Here is a 20,456-nt window from a genome sequence, read left to right as displayed (position 1 = left end):
GAGCATCTACTTTGTACCACGCCCTGAAGACATAAAACAAAATAAAGCCTATCTTTATGCTGAGTTTATAATAGAGTGGAAAGACAGAAAGTCATAGCAAACCAATACAAAAGTGATAAATGGATGCACTGAGAATTCTAGTAGGGGCTAGGAGGAGCACCTAACTCATGGGGAAGGAAGGCAAGAAGAGCATGGAGTGAGGGAAGGAAGGCTTTCTGGAGAAGCTGAGGTAGTTTCGGATGAGTTGACTCTGGCCTCTAGGGGTGGTGATGAGGATGAAGTGGAATGGGGTGAGTTGGCTGTTTTATTTATTTGGCTCTAAAGTAATGGGTGTAGTAGCTTTGCAGAGGCCTACAAGAATGTTTGAGACCTGAAAATTTAAAAAATTATGGCTCTGAAATACAAAGAAAATCTTTAAAACTGAAATCAATAAACATTACATTGAATGTTTTAGGAAGGTAATATTGTTCAACTTTATTGTTAAATTTAGTGTTCATAAAATTTGAAATTCAAAAAACCAGTTTATAGTTCAGGTTTTCCCACTTTGCAAACATTCCTAAGTGTTTACAGTGATTGCGGAGAAATCAGATCATTCATTAAATGAGTTACTCAAAGCCAAATAATCTCAAAAGCAAAATTAGAAGCCCTTAAAAATACACAGAAACCTATCTATATTGATATGTAGATATAAGTATTTATAGATATGACAGAGACACGGGTGCTTTTCAGTGTGTTGAATCTGATGCAGGGCAGAGCTTTAAGACCAGCATGTGCCTAAAAGCTATGGAGGTAAAGGGAAGGAGCTGGAGAGAAGATGCCCACTTAGTCAGAACATAGTCACAGATCATTTCCAGCTCAACGCCACGTGAGGAAAACAGACAGCAAACTCACAAAGAAAGGGAAGTAATTAAAAGCAATTGGAGCCAGTGACTAACTGATGTCCAATCTCTCTGGACACATGAATGTGACATGTCTTTATTTTCCATGCTCTGAGTTTCTAATGCCTCTTAGGTCCCTTCCCATTATGTAGGACCTGGTGATTTTTTTTCTCTGCACTCCAGTCCTGATTCCAGCTTCCTCCAGTTTTTCAGATACCCCTTGGCTCCCCTCTTTGCGGAAAGGGGGCTCATCCTGCCCCACACCCAGATCCAGGACCAGTTCCTAGGTCTCCAGGCTGGGGATTGTGCCAAGGGGATAGGGATGGGGAAGAATCAGTGAGGACTTTCAGACTTTTAGCTTTGGTGACAGGGGAGAAGGTGATGCCACAGCGGGAGAAGTGTGCACAGGACAGAAACTGGTTTGGGAAAGGTGACATGATCAGTTTAGGGTGAGTTGGACCAGGCAAAGGTCCCTGACACAGGGGGTTAGAGGTAGATTTAGAAGTCACCAAAAAGGTAGCAGATTAAGTGATAAAGGGATTGAGACTATCCAGGGAGAGTATGCAGAGTGAGAGGAGCAAGGCCACAGAGCCCCTCAGGAACCTCAGCGCTGAAGGAGAAGGTGGAGGCAGAAGAGCTCATGCGAAAAGCTGAGAAGGATCAGAGCAAACCAGACAAGAGCAGTGTCACTGACATCAAGGGGTGGGAAGGACATAATCAAAAGTGTTGAGAGCAGAGAGATCTGAAAAGACAAGCACCCAAAGTATCCATTAGACTTAAAAACTAGGAGGAAACTGGGAATTTCACTAGAATGCTGAAGTGTCTCCATTGAGCTGTGAGTGTGGAAGACAGGGATGTTGGTGAGAAACTGAAGTCACTGCACATGGACTGCTCTTCCAAGAAGTGTGGGAATAAAGGGTGGAGGAAGGCAGCTAGACTGCAGCTGCAGGGAATAAGGCATCAGAAGTAATTCTTTTTTTCACATGGGAGAATCTTGAGCACAAATATGTGATAACAGTGAAGGGAAAGCTGAAGATACATCGGTGAGACTCTTGAAGGTAAACTTCATAAAGGGAGAACTTTGTTTTCATCATTGCTATGCCCCCCAGCCACTGGCACACAGCGGACAGTCTGTACATATTTGTCAAATGTTAATTATGTCATTTAGAAACTATAATTGGCTACAACAGAATGCTGAAAAAGAGTGGCTTTCCTATTCCTCCCAAAGGTCATTCAGGAGTGGTGTGGAGGCTCCACAGATTTTCTCAAGAACCCAGGCTCCTCTTCTTTTCCATCACTCGTCCCTAGCACGTGGTTGGTATCTGGGATCCTGAGATGTCTGCTCTACCTCCTCCAGCACATCAATGTTCCCGGCAGGCAGAGGGTCCTCCTTTAATAGGTCTTCCCCCAAATCCCCACTGTGTGACTTCTCCTGATATCTTATTAGTCAGGATTTTGTCATGGTACCATCCCATGTACAATGGAGGCAGAGAAATGTCATTTTTTAGTCAGATATTATCACCATTAACAAAATTAGATAGACATACGTATTAGGAAATGTAGAAGGAAGTCCAGCCTGATGGAAGAGAAGCAACAGAAAAGGTTAGAGGTGAAACCATGTATGTCCAGTGCTGGTACTGACCTTCTCTTCTGGAGGCAGTAGGGAGCCATGTAAGATCTTTGAGCAGGAGAGGTGACATGGTTAGACTGGTCTGTTAGGTAACTCAGGCTACAGTGTGGGGAGTGCATTGGAACAGAGAAATCTAGAGACAAGGGGCCAGCAAGAATGTTATTCTGATGAAAATGTTCTGGGAGAGAGGCAAGGAGAGCATGAGCAAAGGCAGTCCTAGTGAGGAAGAGAAAAAAGAGAGGAGAGAGTATTTATTTAGTATTCATTCATTCAGCTATTTATTCTTGCATGCAAAAAGCCTCTTTTTTATTTTTAAGTTTTTCTATTACAGATATAAGTATAAAAGAGAGAATAATGTAATGAACTCCCATGGATCCATCACACAGTCAGCTGTTTTCAACATTTGGCCATTATTGTTTTAACCCACTGAGCCACCCAGGCGCCCCTTTGGCCATTATTGTTTAATATGCCCTTCACTTTTTTCCCCTAAAATCTTTTTATTTTTTAAGATTTTATTTATTTATTTGATGGAAATCATGAGTAAGCAGAGAGGGAGGCAGAGAGAGAGAGGAGGAAACAGGCTCCCCACCGAGCAAAGAGCCCGACGTGGGGCCCGATCGCAGGACCCTGGGATCATGACCCAAGCCGAAGGCAGAGGCTCTAACCCACTGAGCCACCCAGGTGGCCCTCCCTAAAATCCTTTAAAGCAAATCACAGACAATATATTCTTTCACCCTTAAACACTTTCTTATGTAAAACTTGCGTGTTTTAACAAAACCACAATTCTGCCATCACACCCAACAAAATTAACAATAATTTCTTAATATTATCTAATACCCAGTCATGTTCACTTTCCTCTGATTGTTACAGCTGATTTGTTCAGATCAAAATAAAGTCCACACATGGCATTTTATTGCTGTATCTCTTAGATCTCCTTTCATCTCTACTAGATCTTATTGGAGTTGTCAGGAGGTGAATCACAGGAGTTGGTGATAACTTGCCACTGGCACACATTTCTACCTGCTGGCTTCCTCCCTACCTAAGTTCTCAGCCCCACCCTCTCATGGAATTAAAGCAGGAATTAAAGTGCTTTGCCCGGCTTTCCCTGAAACTCTTTCCAAGGAGTTTTTTTGTTTTGTTTTGTTTTGTTTTTAAAGATTTTATTTATTTATTTGACAGACAGAGATCACAAGCAGGCAGAGAGGCAGGCAGAGAGATAGGAAGGGAAGCAGGCCCCCTGCTGAGCAGAGAGCCCGATGTAGGACTCGAACCCAGGACCCTGAGATCATGACCTGAGCCGAAGGCAGCGGCTTAACCCACTGAGCCACCCAGGTGCCCTTCCAAGGAGTTTGAAAAGAAGTCCTGGCAAGACCAATGTCTAGGGCCAGTGTGAAGGTTAAGGAGAGAAGATGCTTCTCAATGGTGTACTTGCAAGGGTGGTTTTGCTGCTATTTCCTCTGGCAAATTATTCTCCCATCTGCTTTGTGGCCCTCATAACAAAGCCTTTCATTTAACAGTTAGGAAATGAACCAGAAATGCTGACGTTCCATGAAGTGTTCCTGTATTCATTCTTCAGTATCAGGGCCAGAGAGACTGCGAGGGCCCCTGACCCTACAGCAGGGAGAAGGGAGGGCAGGACCACTGCTAGAAATGGGAGACTGGACTGTTCAAAACATAACTCCACCTGCTTCTCAGCTGGGCTGCAACCTGGTAAGCCCACCCATCATTGAGGAGAACCACCCTGGCAAATAGAAAGCTTGTGGACCACAATCCTTGAGTCAGAATTACACATCGATCTTGTGAAAAATGCAGAGCCCTTGCAGACATACTCAAGATGCACACTTGAGTTTGAAAACCACTATCTTAAAACTTAGAATTCAGCCCTAAAAGACGGAGGATCAGTGAGTCAATCAGTTTTGAAACTATCAAGAACGAAGTCATTCATTAAGGACTTGAACTTGGTTTCCAGAAAACAAGTTGTTCACACTGGGCTCAGGTTTGCAACCAGCAACAAGTTGTTCACACTGGGCTCAGGTTTGCAACCAGCAGACTTGTGGGCTTCCACGTTCCCTTAGTAGGTGGGAAGTGCTTGAATAGTTCTGTATTGTCTCAAGGGCCTGGGGTGAGCAGAACACTGCTGTCTATGGATAATCTGCAAGAAACCTCTCTTCAAAGCTGCCAGCAGCAGCTTCAAAAGAAAGATGATATAACTAGCCAAATCTTCCATATAAGAAAGTAGTGTTGAACAGAGGAAGAGCCACAATCTACCTGAAAAAGCCTCAACGAGGTAAAGATGTGAACGGTGAGGAAGCCTGAGTGTGTCTGCGGAGCCCAAGGTGCCAAGATGGGCACCTCACCACACAGCACACAGCCTTCCTTTACGGTCCAGCAGCTGCATTGGTTTCCTTCCTCCAGGAGGCTTGTTTGGTGTTGCTAAAGCAGCAATCAGAGTCACTTTGGCATATTTGATATCACTGTGAAATTATTTGTGATTGACTAGCTCAGCAGGGAGCTGAGCCTGGAATCAGACTTGGAATAAGAGCCTTTAATTTTCTCAATTAGATAAAACAGTGTTTTTGAAAGCAATCTAGCAGAAGAGGTCCTGTGATCAGAAAAAAAGGAGGTACTGTTTTTTCAAGCATACAGGAGATCAGATAGCACCCATGTGTATATGTATAACTTAATACATGTATGTGTATACACACACATACATTTTATATTTTTCCCCTATCAATTACAGCTTCCTTCACTCTTAGACAGCAGTTCTCAAGGTATCAATCTGAGATCCTGGGGAAGAATATTTTCTGATATGTCGCCAAGAATTCAAGAGGTAAGTGGCCAAATGATACTAATGATAATATAATACATAATGATAATATCTTTCCACCATTTTACCACACTTACTATGTCAAAAAATTTAATTGTACCTCAGACCTGTTCAAGGAGAAATACATTTGAACTTTCTGCCTAGCAGTTTCAAAGCACCTGTTCATATCCTAAATTATCTGTGCTCCTGGGTTGGAGGCAAAAGGAAAGGAAGCATCCTTCTGATTTCACGCCTAGGAAGAAATGCCACCATGTCTTGTGTGGCAGAGTATCAATGGACTTAACACTGAATCGAGGTCTTTCCAGTATTGAAGTGGCCCATCCTATTATTCTCTTACAATCCACCTAAATCTATACTGCTAAGAACAATAGCATTCACTTACAAGGTGCTTACAGGCATCATTTTAAAATGTCTTAAATATATTGACTCATCCCATCCCATCACACCACACACACACACACACACACACACACACACAAATCCTGACATTTTTGTGTTGTTTTGTGAAGGATGTGCATGTTTCAATTAACATCTGGTTGCACAAGCCTTTACCTGTATAGAAATTGATTCTCCACTCGTAGATGAGAGGTTCTGGGGGCATAATGATGAAGAGGCCGGTATGGCCACTTCCCTAGTGAAACATACACTCAAATGAGGAAGAGTAATGTGAAAGAAACAATTAACTTTAAGTGATGTGTATTATGAAAGGGAGACAAAAGGTGGGAAGCATAATTTTCCCCAAACATTCTCCCCTCCAATATCCTCAGCTGATTTGGGCTTCGCCAGTCTTGAAAATTGCGTTGTGGGATCTGTGTTCATAAAACTAAGATCAGCCTGGGCAGAGGGTAAGTGCTGCTGTGCAGGGAAGTTAGAGAAGGGCCCATTGTACTGATGGCCACCTGCTCTAGTGGGAGTCTCCGTTTAACATTCTTTTCTTCATGAGCATTTAAGAAATTCTTATCAGTATAATAGGGTTGAAAATGATGGAGAATGTGAAAAAAGTCCCCAAAGCATATCAACACTCCTCCATCTATGTGGGAGTTCCAAAATGTTTCTTGCCTGGCTAGATAGCAAGTGTAAGCGTTTGTGAACTAGGTTGTAGCAGATGGCTCCGTTTATATTAACTGATACTAGACCATTTGACCCCAGAAAAGCCCCTTCATCTCCAAGTGCTTTGCTTAAATGAACAACATAATAATGATAATAACCCCTTACAAGACTGTCATAAGACCTACTGTTGTCGAAGCAATTTGAGATTCCAAGTTTATTATTGAAGCCTAGACTGTGATTATAGGCATGACTCACAATGTGGATCCTACACAGCATCCAAGAGTTTCAGAGGGCAAGTGTTGGCATGTGGACAAAGAAAGGGGTGACAGGTAAACATCACTTATTGAAGTAGGGGAACTGTTTTCAGTCTCATCTGACTGAACCCTAATGCTTTTTTAAATTCCCAAGTGCCTTTGAAAATTACTAGTAAGTGTGTTTGAGGAATAAAAGCGGCACTGTTTTTATTTTGCATATTCCCCTAAAGGAAAGCCAGATGACATGTGGGTGCTGAGACCCTGGTGAGTCTGGCAGTCCTCAGCTTAGTTCTCAGCATTACAGATCTGCCTTCAAAGGATGAGTCCAGCAAGGGCCATGGGTACTCATATGGAGAGAAGACTACCAGCCTCTTCTTAGTCTGGTGCAGAATTTAAAGAGTTCTTCCAAGGATGCCTGGGTGGCTCAGTTGGTTAAGCACCTGCTTTTGGCTCAGGTCAAGATCCCAGTGTCCTGGGATCAAACCCTACCTTGGGGGGCCTGCTTCTCCCCCTCCTCCCTGGTGCTGCTACTCTCTTGCTATCTCTGTTTCTCTCTCTCCAATAAATAAATAAAATCTTTTTTAAAAAATTAAAATTAAAAAATAAAGTGTTCTTCCAAGAATGGAGACTTCATCTGTCCTGTATTTGCTTGGATTTTAACACACACAAACACACACTCACACACACAGAGGAACCACAAACCACACATTTCAAGGAAATGGAAGAACTCACATTTGGTAAAATTAAGCTAATAAAAAGATAATTCTCTAAATATAAGAAACTAAATTCTAAATGACTTGGCCAAAGAAATTTGCTGTGATCTTGCTTTTCTAGGGGAGAGCCATCCCTCCATCATTTTATTTCCCATTTTTTCCCCAGTATTCCCATCTTGATGGGATAACAGAACCCAAGAACTGGCTTATAAAGAAATACTCCCTACATGTGTCCAAGGACACATTCCCGAGGAATTCAGATAAAGGGGACTAGAAGGAAGATATTAAAATATGTTGGGATCCACTCTTTGATTTTATTTAAGGCCCATTCTAGGCTCATTTTAGGCCCTGAATAGATGGCAATAGATTATTTCACAGCTGGATTAAGAACTACTGAGAATATGCGTGTTTTCTTTTAAATGTGGAAGTCAAATGCATATGAGAAGGTCTCCCCATACTTTGGAGCTCTGGCATCAGAGTGATGATGATTCTAGCTGCCTTAAAATAACCTGAAGTCTTTGCCTTGCTCTAGTTCATCCATCGACCAAGTGTTCAAGACTTGCTGTGGGTGGCCAGGCCTCTCATGCAGACTGGTGGTCCAGAGACCTTCACACAGCTGATGAGCGTCCTGTCTGATCTCTTATGTGGCTACCCAGAGGGAGGAGGCTCTCGAGTGTTCTCCTTCAACTGGTATGAAGACAATAACTATAAGGCCTTCCTAGGGATTGACTCCACAAGGAAGGATCCCATCTATTCTTATGACAAAAGAACAAGTAAGTTTTCTGGGTCATATATATAAAACGGCATCTGATGTGAGGGAAGCTGATGGTTTAACACTTCCAGGGAAACCCAGTCCTGGGGTTAAATTGTTCTTGTTGAGGGGCCTTGAGCAGAGAGGATTCTGCTCCCAGAAAGTCCACTTCCCCTTGTGGGAAAGGGGCAGTGCTCATAAAGAATTCTGGATATGAGCCATGGAAAGAACTGAGACCCACTTGGAAAGGGAACAGAGGGGACATTTCTCACTGATCTGATTGAACTAGGGTTAAGTTCTAGAGGAAGGGAAGAAAGATAAATGAGGAGACAACCCAGAGTTGCAAGCAAAGCTCAGGACCCTGGCGAGTAAACATGGCTGTGGGATGTTTTTACAAACAGTGCAGTGAAAATCTCTGTGTGCTCTACTGAGTTACGTTCCAAATGGGAAGTCCTTGACAAACCATCTTTCCTACCTTTTATTATTTGGGGAGGGGAGGCTTCTGTGGGGTAAAGGAAGGTGGGGTGGGAAAGAAATACAACTAGGTGAACTTTGAGTTAAAAATTAAAAAGAGGCAGCAAGACACGCACCAAAAGTAGTTGGACCCTAAGATAGCCCACATGACAAAGAAATTAAGCAGCTCTGTGAAGGGAAATTATGGAAGCTGAAGCTGAGATTCCAAGGGGAGGCCTTATTTGGCCTCTTGTCCCTTTCATGTGAGAATGGCATCCGCTCCTTGCAGTAATCCCAGGCAGGCTTCTTAGCCTCCTTCTAAAGCAGAATAAACCACAGGGCAAGCCCCGTTCTTTGTTTCTCTGATGAGGCCCTTATTGAGATGCACTGTGGCATTTTGTTACTTACTAATGATGAGCTTGTTATTGGTGGGGTACAGCCTGTTAATTCAGGTAATTTCTCAAATCCTCCAGCATAGAGTTGAATGCGACATGTGATTTAAACACACTAATGACTATGTTTAGCTCTGAGCAACAGGGGAGTTTCTATAAAATCTGTCCCTTCTCTCCTGGCAGCGACCTTTTGTAATGCATTGATCCAGAGTCTGGAGTCAAACCCTCTCACCAAAATAGCCTGGAGGGCAGCAAAGCCTTTGTTGATGGGAAAAATCCTCTTTACTCCAGATTCTCCGGCAGCACGCAGAATTCTGCAGAATGTAAGGTCCCAGCTGGTCTTGTCCTTTTTACCCTGGACCTCCCGGAAGAATGAGAGTGGGAGAGAGAGAGCCTGCTCCTCGTGCCTGCTCCTGCTCACGGCTCATCGGCTCCTGGTAGCAAGCCGTGTGTTTGTGTTGTGCTTAGTGGAGTCTTGGAGTCCTCCTCCATCCACATTCATCATTGGAATGCTTTGTGCCCCTGTCCCTGCCTGGGTCCTCCCTTCTCTACAAAACCTAAGATGAGGTTTTCTTCCCCAGCACCTGAATTTTATCCCTAATGGAAGGGCTCACAGTTCTCTGAAACTTGGCTATCGGGAAGAGACAAAGGCAGGAAGGGAGAAAGAGCATTTCCTTACACGGTGTCCAAATCTAGTTTAAATGAGGCTCTGGGACAATGACATCATCAGTATTACATGTGTCTCTGAGATATTAAGAAACTAGATTCTGGCAGTGTGGAAGTTAGGAAACAGCAGATTGTTCTGGGAAATATCAGTAGACTAGAAAGTAAAGACACTCCTTGAAAAGACTTTTCCAAGCACGGAGGGTTTGTGACAGGAGCAGGGAAGGCACAATCAAAACTGCTCTCTCGGGGCACCTGGGTGGCTCAGTGGGTTAAGCCGCTGCCTTCAGCTCAGGTCATGATCTCAGGGTCCTGGGATCGAGTCCCACCTCGGGCTCTCTGCTCAGCAGGGAGCCTGCTTCCCTCTCTCTCTCTCTCTGCCTGCCTCTCTGTCTACTGTGATCTCTCTCTGTCAAATAAATAAATAAAATCTTTAAAAAAAAAAAAAACTGCTCTCTCACGTTTTCCCTGTTCTTGTCTCTATCTGTCTCTGTCTCGTTTTAGGCCAACTCAACTTTTGAAGAGCTGGAGCGCCTTAGGAAGTTGGTCAAAGCCTGGGAAGAAGTAGGCCCCCAGATCTGGTACTTCTTTGACAAGAGCACACAGATGACCATGATCAGAGTACGGATGGGGGAGGGGAGGAGAAGAGCCAAGAAAGTTCCATAAATTTCCTTTTCTCAGTAAAGGGTTTAATAAACAGGGGCCTAAGGCACTAGTTCTGGAGGCACCAAGTGGAGTTGCTGACTTTGGGTGGGAAATGTTCTTTGAATTCTGGGGGAAATGTAAAAACTGATCAATGGCTTCCTGCAGTTTCTTGCTTTTTTCAGTTCACTTGAGGGCCTCAGATTCAAAGGGACATCTCCCTAGGTGGCCAGCTCTGTAACTGCAAAAGTAGTTGAGTATGTCTGTCTGCTGTCACTTCCAGCTTTGCAAAACCAGGAGATTAGAGTCCTATGTAGCAGAGATAATTAAAAGAGAACAACAAAAAAACATTTAAAAAGAAAGAAAGAAAGAAAGAAAGCTTCCTATATTACCATTTTCCCTGTCCTTCTTCCCCAGCCCCAACATTTACATTTTCCTTCTAGAAAGAACTGTGTATTCAGGGGAAATGGGATATAGATAGGCATGCCTTATCATGGTATAAAACCCACTCACTTTTTAGGGAGGCTTAACGTCTATCCCTTTTCATTAAAAGTTGGAAATGGCCTGAAAACAAGACCAGAGTTCCTGTGGTATTTCTAAATACTACAACTGTCTTGCTTCCTCCCAAGGACACTCTGGAGAACCCAACAGTGAAAGCCTTTTTGAATAATCAGCTTGGTGAGGAAGGTATCACTGTAGAAGCCGTGCTGAACTTCCTGGATAGGGGTCCTCGAGAGAACCAGGCCAATGACGTGGCCAACCTCAACTGGAAGGATGTATTTAACATCACGGATCACACCCTGCGTCTGGCTAGCAGATACCTAGAGGTGAGGCATCTCCTTTTCCTCTGCTAATGAACCAAGAATTCTCACAACTCCCAAACAAGGTGGATCCTGTTCCCTAATAGCTCATCCACATGTAAAACAGATCCTTTCCACATCTCTGCAGACCGGTCCTCCATGGCTCCCTGACTCCTCCTGGGCTGGTCCCCCTCCCTTGTAGCCTGTGAAGTAGTTGTGTCCGTCCTCCATCCTCTCTTGTCTGCCACAGATTCCATCATCATTGGCCAGAAACGGCAAGTTCTCAGGTCCCACTCCTTGCTGGAAACTCTCACCCCCAGCTTTTACAGGCGTAGCATGCTCAGTGTAGCTCAAAATAGATTTGTGTTCTCCTTCTCATAGAACCTGTCTTCCTATAGCATTTCCTACCCTGATCTCTGTCCTCAGCCCTTATTCCAAATTATCAAGTCAAAGACTGTGGGGTCATCCTTAGTTACCTTTCTTCCTCCCCTTCCACACAGCAACATTATTTATTGAGGATTTCTTTGTGCCAAGCTCTGGGCTCTGCTTTCATACACAGTAGCTCATTTCATCCTTGCAAGAGCTCCATGAAGTGTGCACTGTTATCTTTCTTATTTTAACAGATGCAGAAGCTGAGGCTTAAAGAGGTTAAATAAGATCTCATTCCATAGCTGTTCTGTGTAGCAGAATACATCCAGATCTGGGTGTGCCTGAATTCAGAGCCTGCCCTTCTGACCCCCCATACTGCCTCTTTCATGTCTGGTCAATGAGGACAGTTATATACCAGTTCCAAAACATGATGGTTTTTCCCATACCATCAAGAGATTCTTCAACAACAGCTGTGTGTGCTGCAGTTCAACTCAATGCTGATGCTACCTGGAGATTGCTTCAGAGCCCCTAGGTTAAGGGCTCAGTCCCATGACACTGGCACCCATCCCCTACTTCTGCTCACAAATTTAGCAGGCAGGTTCCCATGACCCCTTCTTGGATTCAATTAACTTGCTAGAGTGGCTCACAAGACTCAAACATTTTACTCATTAGATCACTGGTTTATTATGAAATGATATAACTCAGGAACAGCCAAATGGGAGAGATACGTAGGGCAAGGGATGAGAGAAGGGTGTGGAGCTTCTGTGTCCTCTCTGGGAACACCACTCTTCCCAGATCTCCACATGTTCACAAACCGTAAGTTCTCCAAACCGCATGCCTTTCAGTTTTCATGAAGACTTCGTTACTTAGGCATGGTTGGGTAAATCATGGCCATTAGTAACTGAACTCAGCTTCCAGTCCACTCCCCACCTCTCCCCTCCAATCCTATAATCACACAGTTGGCTCCTCTAGCAACCAGTCCTCATCCTTAGGTGAGGTCCGTAAGTCACCTCATCAACATAATAAAGCACACCTTAAGGCTGTTCATCGCTTAGGAAATTTAAAGTGTTTTAGGAGCACCACCAGAAACAGAAAAAGACAAATACATATGTCTTATTATAAATCATAGTATTACACTGAGGTTTGTCTCTCTCCTAAACATGTCTCATCTCCATCTCTTGCTTTTAAGGCTCTCTGAGTTCTGGAAGCATTGTTGTCTCTCTGTCAGCCTGTTCCAGTGACTTCCTCCTTGGGTTCCAGGGTCCAGGATCTGTTGGCTCAGACATTTCTCCACACTACCACCAGACCTACATTTCAAACACGGCAGACATCATTTCAAACATCCCCAGGGTCCCCAGGGACCACAAGTGCCTTCCACAGCCACTGCAGCCCCTCCCCCCCCGCCCCCCCCCCCCCCCCCCGCCCCGCCAGCGCTCACCCACACACCTGCTGCTCTGCTCCACTGGCCCTTTTGCCGCCCTCAGGCATACCCTAACTGCTCATGATTTCGCTCTTTGCAAATGCTGCCAGTGATTAGAGCTTTTTTGCCTAAACAAAAAAGAGGGTTTATTGGTTGATCTAACCTGGAAATTCAGGGGCTCTAAGGACTAAATGCCACCATGAGACCCTTGTGCCCTTCTGTCTCATGGTTGTGCTTGCTTCTGCCGGGCTTCGATCTCAGCCAGGCCCTCTCCATTTGGTGGTGTATCAGCTGTTCACAGCCCTCAGTAGTCAGCTATACCCCCCAGAAAATCTGCAGAAAGAAGGAGTGGCTTTCCCATAGCATAAGCTATACTCCTGGACAGTTTTCTGATTGGCCTGACTCTACCTATCTCTGAGTCTCTGTGGGGGGTCATGTACTATGATAGGGAAGTGTGGGTCATATGTTCACCATGAAGTAAGGAAAGCCAAGTTAGCTTAATCTGAATCTCTGGGACAGAGCAGGATTACTGTGAAGTGGGGGAAACCGTTTCCCCCCAAAGAAGAAATATTAGGCAGAAAATCCTGAAATGACTTTTCCTTCCCCATCTGTTGAACTTCCATTCATTTGTTCTTTGAGACTCAGCTCTCACATGTCACTTCTGCTTCAACATATGGTTAGCCATTCACTCTTCCAAGCATTCTCTACTCCATGTGTCCCCATCCCTGGCCATGTCACCACCACCCACCTGCTACAGTTATAACATAAGCAGGGCTCTGGGAGAGGGGATGGATGGGAGAAAAGAGCACTATTCTTTTACTCTTGCAGAACAGAGTTCAGTGGTTCTCAGAGTGTTTTTGCTGGGCACATCAGTAGTAAAGAATACCTCTTGTCTTTTGTTTGACTTGACATCTGCTTGGTGACATAAAGGTCTCATTTCTTATAGGATGATTTTTTCCATGTAGCTTATGTTTTATGTAGTACTAGGTACCCAAAAGATACTTAATATATACCAACTGCTTAGATGGATAAGAATTCAATTTCTAGAATCAGACTGCCTGGGTTCAAATCTCTGCTATTTGTTCCTCAGTTTCTGAATCTGTAAAATGGAGGTATTAATAGTACCTAGCTAATAGATTTGATGTGAAAATTAACATCAATTCACAGTTAATTCATGCAAAGTACTTGGAACAATGCTTGGAATATAGTAAGCTCTTTAATACTAACTTTTAACAAAATACAAACCAACCAAAAATATTGTTAGGAGGAGGACAGTGGCGTTAGTGAAATCAGACCCAGCCAATGAGCTGTTCCTGGTGCCCCTCTAGGGATTATGAGCAGCTAATTATATCCTGCCTCAGCCACCAAGGCTTCCAAGGGCCTTGCAATCCCATTAACTGAGCTAAGTGCTCCTAAGTAAAAGCCATGGGGGCCACAGGTCAGTGGCCTCCCCCAGGGGTTCTGAAGAGGGGTTTTGATGGAGGCAGAAGCCCAGCAGGTGATTATGATGAGGTTTCTGGTCTTCCTGCTCTTGTAGGGGTCAGAGGGAGGAAGAAAGCAAGGGGGTACTGAACTGAAAGAAGAATGTAGGAGGGAAGACAAAGCCGCTGTTCAGGTGATATCTTTTGAATCAGACATATAGATATTTGTGCACTGTCTACTGCTTTCTTCTGTTGATTCATTGGCTCCAGATACACATTGGGATGTTAGAGAAAAATCGAAGGAGAGGTAGAAAGGGTGCACAAGTCCACACCACAAGAGCAGTGTTATTTCAAGGGCCATGAACTGGATCACATGCAGTGACCTTATTTTTATTGCTCTCCAGTTTCTCAGAAGCATAGAGTGGGACTGAGGCAGGAGAATGCAGGTGAGGTGTGGGCTAGGTTCATGGGTGGAGGGAAGGGACTTGTATCTGAGGCTTATGTGCCCTCTCATGCAAGCCTCTTAACTGCCTGCCTGTAGGTGCAATTGTTTTCATTTTACAGAATTAAAAATGGAGCCTTAAAGAAGACTAACTTGCCCAACAGCACAACAGATAAGTGTGGGATCCAGAATTAGAATCCAGACCTGTCTGGCTCTAATGAGGAAGTTCTTTCCTCCTGTAATGTGTGGGGCGCATTAGTAGAGGCTCAGTATGTATCGTTTGGATAAATTATAAAATGAGTTGGATGAAGATAACAATTATTTTGTAATACTCTGAATAACACACACTGTTCTGGCTGGGTCTTTTCTTCATGAAATAACTAGATTTAGAGTACGAAACCAAAAAGATTTTGGCTGATTTGGTCATTCATATATTTGCATGCAGTGAACCATCTACATCTGAATAAATACCAGTGATCCCTGGTCCCTAGAAACTCATATCTTATTGGAAGAGTTAAGCATGTTATTAAATAATGCCATATTAATGATCTCTCAGAAGACTACTAGAACAATAATTCAATCAGATGGAATAGAAACAAACTACACAAACCCAATTTCAAGTGTCACACGTCATCTAGGAACTGTCAGTTCTTCCTCCAAATTATCTCTGAAATCCCTGGTTCCCTCCCTCTCCACGTATGGCCTTTTACAGAGTTTGGTACCATCTCTCCTAGCTGGTCACTGGACCTCCATTCTCTGCTGCTTCTGCTCAGCTCCCACATTGCCTCCAGCAGGATCTTTCTAAAACCCATCTTGCCATGACATTCCTGTTTAAAGCTCCTTAGTGACATCTGGTTGCTGTAAAGGTGAAGTCACTCTCAGTCTAGGCCCTTCACAGGTCTTCCACATTGTGTGAGCTGGCATGCTGCGGGGCCTCCAACCTGTGCCAGCAGACCCCTGGCCTCCTGCACCCCTGGCTCCCTTCAGAGCTCAGCTCCTGTATTTCAGGCCTCCCTCTACACACCACACTCCTCCATCGTAGCCCTTGATAACTGTTTGTTCATACACCTCCCCATCCTGCTAGACCTGAGCCACTTAAGGGCTAAAGCTCTGTCTTACTTATCTTTTGATTTCCCATGTTAGGTTAGTGGAGCTCTAGTGACATAAAGGAGACACCTATGCATGCCAAATTAAGACTGAAAATACATTTATGCTGGGTCTTAAGGACTGAACTTGCTAGCTAAGCAAGGCAGAATTACAATTTCAGACAGAAGGAGGAGCATAAGATCAGTGCAGAGGTGTGACTGTAACATTAGGGTAGTAGGTGGTAGGTGGGGTTGGGGAGGAGCATTAGGGTCCGGAGATGCGTCTAGAAAGGTCAGCTTTACCCTGCAGGCTATGGGTGCCATCTCCAGCGCTTGCTTATGGGTTCTGTAATTTGGGGAGACAGTGCTGTTCCACTGCCTGAGAAGTGAGAATGACATCTTTTGTTACAGTCTGGAGAGTGCTTACTGCTAGGGCAGAACTGGCTATTTGCAACCTGAGTGTATTCTCATTCGTCAGTGTCTGAATCTGTTGATCATGAAATATCTTTAATATAGTAACACTGACCTCCCAGGGTTGGTGGAATGATTAAACCAGAAAGCTTTGAGAGCTAGCGTCTTCTGCAGTTACCAGCCAGGTTATTGCGTCTTCCCTAGGACCCAATTAGATAGAAGCATTACCTGGTGGTGTACATCTTGGCGGTCCAAGTTGACTTTTTGTTCCATTATTTATTTATTTTAGAAACAGACGTATTTTAACAGCTGTGCATTTCCTGTCCCTTTGTTTTCAAGTTGTGGTGCATTTCCTCAGTCTCTGTGGTAGAAGGTTTCAGATGTCTGTTTCACAGTGCCTAGTGTGTTAGATAAAATTTATGGTAGTGCCTTTGGCCTCTGTCTCACCATCCCAAACAACTCAAACAGCCCCAAACTATTATATTTAGTGGCTTTTTCCATGTGGTTGGAAATGAATCTTGAGTGTTAGAGCCTAGATCTGCCAGGAAATTCATTCTGGGATGTTTGCCCACATCCACTGGAGTTTTTCAAGAGGAACCCCAGGTATCTACATTAACACCAGCAGGATCACTTCAGGCCTCCATGGGCATTCATCATCTGCTTTGTTTTCAGCCTAAGTATGGAAATTAAAGATGTAAGAGGCACGATTATAGAACCAACGTCTCTCAGGGTGCAGCCCCTCCCTTATCCCTGGACTCTCCCCTGACACGTCCTGGGTGTATTAGTCAGAATATGTCAGCACAGGGTGCCATTCTCCTTTGATTATCAAGTTCAAACAAAAAGGGAGATTCTTTTTTTCTTTGCTTCCACTGGGCAATGTTTCCCACTTAATATATAATTTAATTCATCTATTACTTAATGTGTTTGAATTTAGAGTCTGGCAGGTCAGAGTTGAAGAAGGAAGCCTGCTGCTACTGCAGCTTCTCCTCCCAAGGTGGTGGTTGATTTATCCGTGTAAACAAATGACTGCATTCTCAAGAGGTCTTGAGCACAGCTGTCTGCCCCGGAGAGAGCTCGAACCTCTTCCGCTAGGATGAACTCTGCTTCCTGGGGAGTACCAGCAAAACAACAGATGAGGAAATGTAGGACTTGTGTGGACTTCAAATAGCAGTGGCCCTGCCACCAGTATTTAGCTACAGCAGTTGGGAAATGAGGAGAACAAGGAAACCTCTTTCTTTTCTGCCTTTTGCTAGCATAGGGCATTGCAGTGGTTCTCTTTCAGATTCTGAACTCCAGTTGGAAAACTTGCTCAGAATTTGCCTCTGAGGCCATAAGACACTGTCTTTTTATTCACTGAAGATGCCCTTTGAATTTTTTCCCATTAGCAGTGCTATCTTTATTTTGTGCCCCCTAAATTAGCCTTCTTATCTACTTATATTATTCTTCCCTAACGTCCATAACCATATGGTTTCTCTCGGAATGGAACCAAACAGCTTTTTTATAGACTCCATGACATCAGCCTTATTAGAACCTACTATGTTTTCATTTGTAAGCTAATCAGACCAGACCAAATATGTCAAAATCCATGACCCTGGCTATGGGTTTAATCATTCATCCTTGCCTCCCAGACACACTCATGCACATACTTACATAAATATATGTGCCTGTTAGCCAAGATTTTAACTTCAGAGACCAAAGCAGTTACCACTAGAGAGCAGTTACCACTAGTCCACTTTCTCTGAGGGAGGTGACCTCTCCGTGAGAATGCAAGGGTATATTATGAGTCATACCTCAGAGGATGACCCAGGAACTTCTGCGTTATCTCCAAAGCAGTTTCCATAATTGTTGTGCCTTTACTTCAGGGAGATCTTTTGAGGATGGCATTCTAGATGGTCTTCATAAGCCTTCCTCTGGGTAGAGTTGTCTGACTTTCACTTAATGGCCAATCAGCAGCTAGTGAACACCAGTGGTTTAGGACTTACCCCATCCCTATCCCTATTGTCCAGGTGAGACATGAGACTTTGACTTTAGTCTTAGCATTGTTCTAACCAGTTGAGATGCTGTAGATCAGCTTGGGATGGGTTGTGTTCAAAGCCATATTGTTTGAAGAAAATAACTGCCTTCCTCCCAAACAGCTGTTGCAAATGAAAGGTAACCTGGCAGGGGCTTAAAAGCCATTAGACTCTGTTGACTTATAAGATATTTTTCAAAAACAGTAATAAAAATGATATTTGTCAAGTTCTCATTATTTATGAGACAGTTTACTATCCTCCAGAGGAAGGTTGCCCTGTTATGCCTCCTCAGCAAGCTTGGAGTGATCCCTGTAACTGGCCTCATAAAGTGGTGGTGAGGGCTCAAGCCACGTTGGGTGCATAGTGAGCCTCCAGTAAGCACCAGCTTTTATTCTTACTGGGAGGCACTGGCTGGCCCTTCCCAGACTTCGTCATGTGATTCTTAGAACACACCTAGGGGTAGGGTATATCTCAGTTCTGCAGATAAGGAAACAGACCGTACAGTTAGAAAACCGCAGAGTGGGGATGGCACTCAGGCTGTCTGTCTCTTCAACTCTACACCATACCACTTTCCAAGATGAGGAAAATAACCCAACTTTGAAAATGAGTCGAGCGTTTCAGGATAGAAATGAGTGTTTGAGAACCTTTTTAAGTTTTGTTTTTTCACAGAGTATCAGGGTACCAATGTAGGGGGACACAGCAGGAAACATGACTATGAATCAGCGGCCTGATAAAACAGCCAGGATGGGGCCCACGTCATTGTGGGGCTCAACAATGTCATTGAAAACATCAGCTGCTTATTCCAGTATGGATTTCCCTTTAAGACATGAAAGGAGAGTTCAAAGAGAATAAGCTCGATGGCTCAGAAAGCCACATTATTAAAATTTATTTGTTTTTAATAGCCTTTTTGCTTCAGTGAAAATTATATTCTCATTAACATTATACCAAAAACTTACTTTTCACTAATCATTCCTAATTTATCCTCTGAATCAGGGTGTACAGGGTTATGTTCGAAATATAGGAGGAAAACTATTTCTTGCAGTGATCAAGACTTCTAAAATCAGTTCAACTTAGTAAACACCCACTGAGTCCTTTTCATGAGAAAATCCTTCTCCAGAGACCACAATGAACAAGAATGGCCCCTGACTTCCAGGAACTACTGTCTCAAGAGCTGTGATGACCAGCATAGTAACCAGTGGAGTATGGCTTCCTCTTAGAGTAACATGTGGAAACAGCACCACCCTTCACACTTGACATTTGAAGACATGGATTCAGATTCTGCTCCTGACCTGTACCGACCTTGGGGAAGGCTGTTTCTCCCTCTGAAGCAAGACATTAGATCATAAAACCTCTCTGACTCCTGTCTAAATGCTCTGTGATGCTGTGAGTGAATTGGTAGAATACTCCATGTGTGTGTCATAACTCACCTCCGCTAAAAGAAACCACAAAGAAGAATTTCCATCTCCAAAATAACTTTTTCATTTTAGAAAGTTAATTTCAAATTCACTTTAATTTAAATTCAAATTAAATACTAAAATTCTATATATGCAGACCTAAACTTGCTAAACTGATTTATTTATTTTAAGATTTTATTTTTAAGTAATCTCTACACCCAACATGGGGCTTGAACTCACAACCCCAAAATCACGAGTCCCATGCTCCATCAACTGAGCCAGCCAGGTGTTCCCAAACGGATTCTTTTTTTAAAAATGAGATTCTCCTATTACTCATTTTTGTAGAATAACCTCTCCCCAGAGGAGACTTAAACATGTTTCTTTTTCTTTCCTTCTTTTTTTTAATGTACTCTAGCAGTTTAGTTTTGATGCGTCCTTGCCCAAGCAGGTTGCCAATTCTCTGTCTCCGCAGTGTGCTATTAAGTACTGACAAATCCTAGGAGCCAGGCCCTTGGTCTTCAACTGTGGTGAAAGTCTATATTCCCCACCAAAAAAAAAAAAACAAAAAAACAAAAAAACAAAAAACCAAACCAAAACCATGAAATAGCAAACCCTATGTTATTCTGAGGAAGAAATAAACATGTTATTAAGGACTTTCGGTGTCATGAGGTACTTAAGTCCTTTATCTCATTAAAGGACTAACCAGCATTAGACTGGGTGAAGTCTGTTTGCAAAAGAAGAGCTGGGTAAAGAGAGTTTCCTATTTTTCTTGGTTCTATGATATGTGACTACACTTACTGGCATTTTTTAAAGAAATTCCACTTCCATTTAGAATATCGATCTTCTTAG

The 20,456-nt window shown here is 43.5% G+C and overlaps 1 protein-coding gene across 1 annotated transcript in view; it reads left to right on the top strand.

The window, feature by feature from the left end:
• ABCA4 (ATP binding cassette subfamily A member 4) overlaps positions 1–20,456 on the top strand; it is a 124,117-nt gene that overhangs the window by 28,015 nt on the left and 75,646 nt on the right. Inside the window, exons 7-11 of the mRNA XM_044238716.1 lie at positions 5,249–5,338; positions 7,885–8,125; positions 9,132–9,271; positions 10,116–10,232; positions 10,883–11,080. Of these exons, the coding sequence (XP_044094651.1) occupies positions 5,249–5,338; positions 7,885–8,125; positions 9,132–9,271; positions 10,116–10,232; positions 10,883–11,080 (786 nt within the window). The remainder of the gene's footprint in view (positions 1–5,248; positions 5,339–7,884; positions 8,126–9,131; positions 9,272–10,115; positions 10,233–10,882; positions 11,081–20,456) is intronic.

This window comes from Neovison vison, chromosome 2 (genome assembly GCF_020171115.1).
Source record: "Neovison vison isolate M4711 chromosome 2, ASM_NN_V1, whole genome shotgun sequence".
NCBI classification, from domain to species: domain Eukaryota; kingdom Metazoa; phylum Chordata; class Mammalia; order Carnivora; family Mustelidae; genus Neogale; species Neogale vison.
The sequence above is the reverse complement of the archived record's forward strand: the minus strand, read 5'-3'. Positions and strand labels throughout refer to the sequence as shown.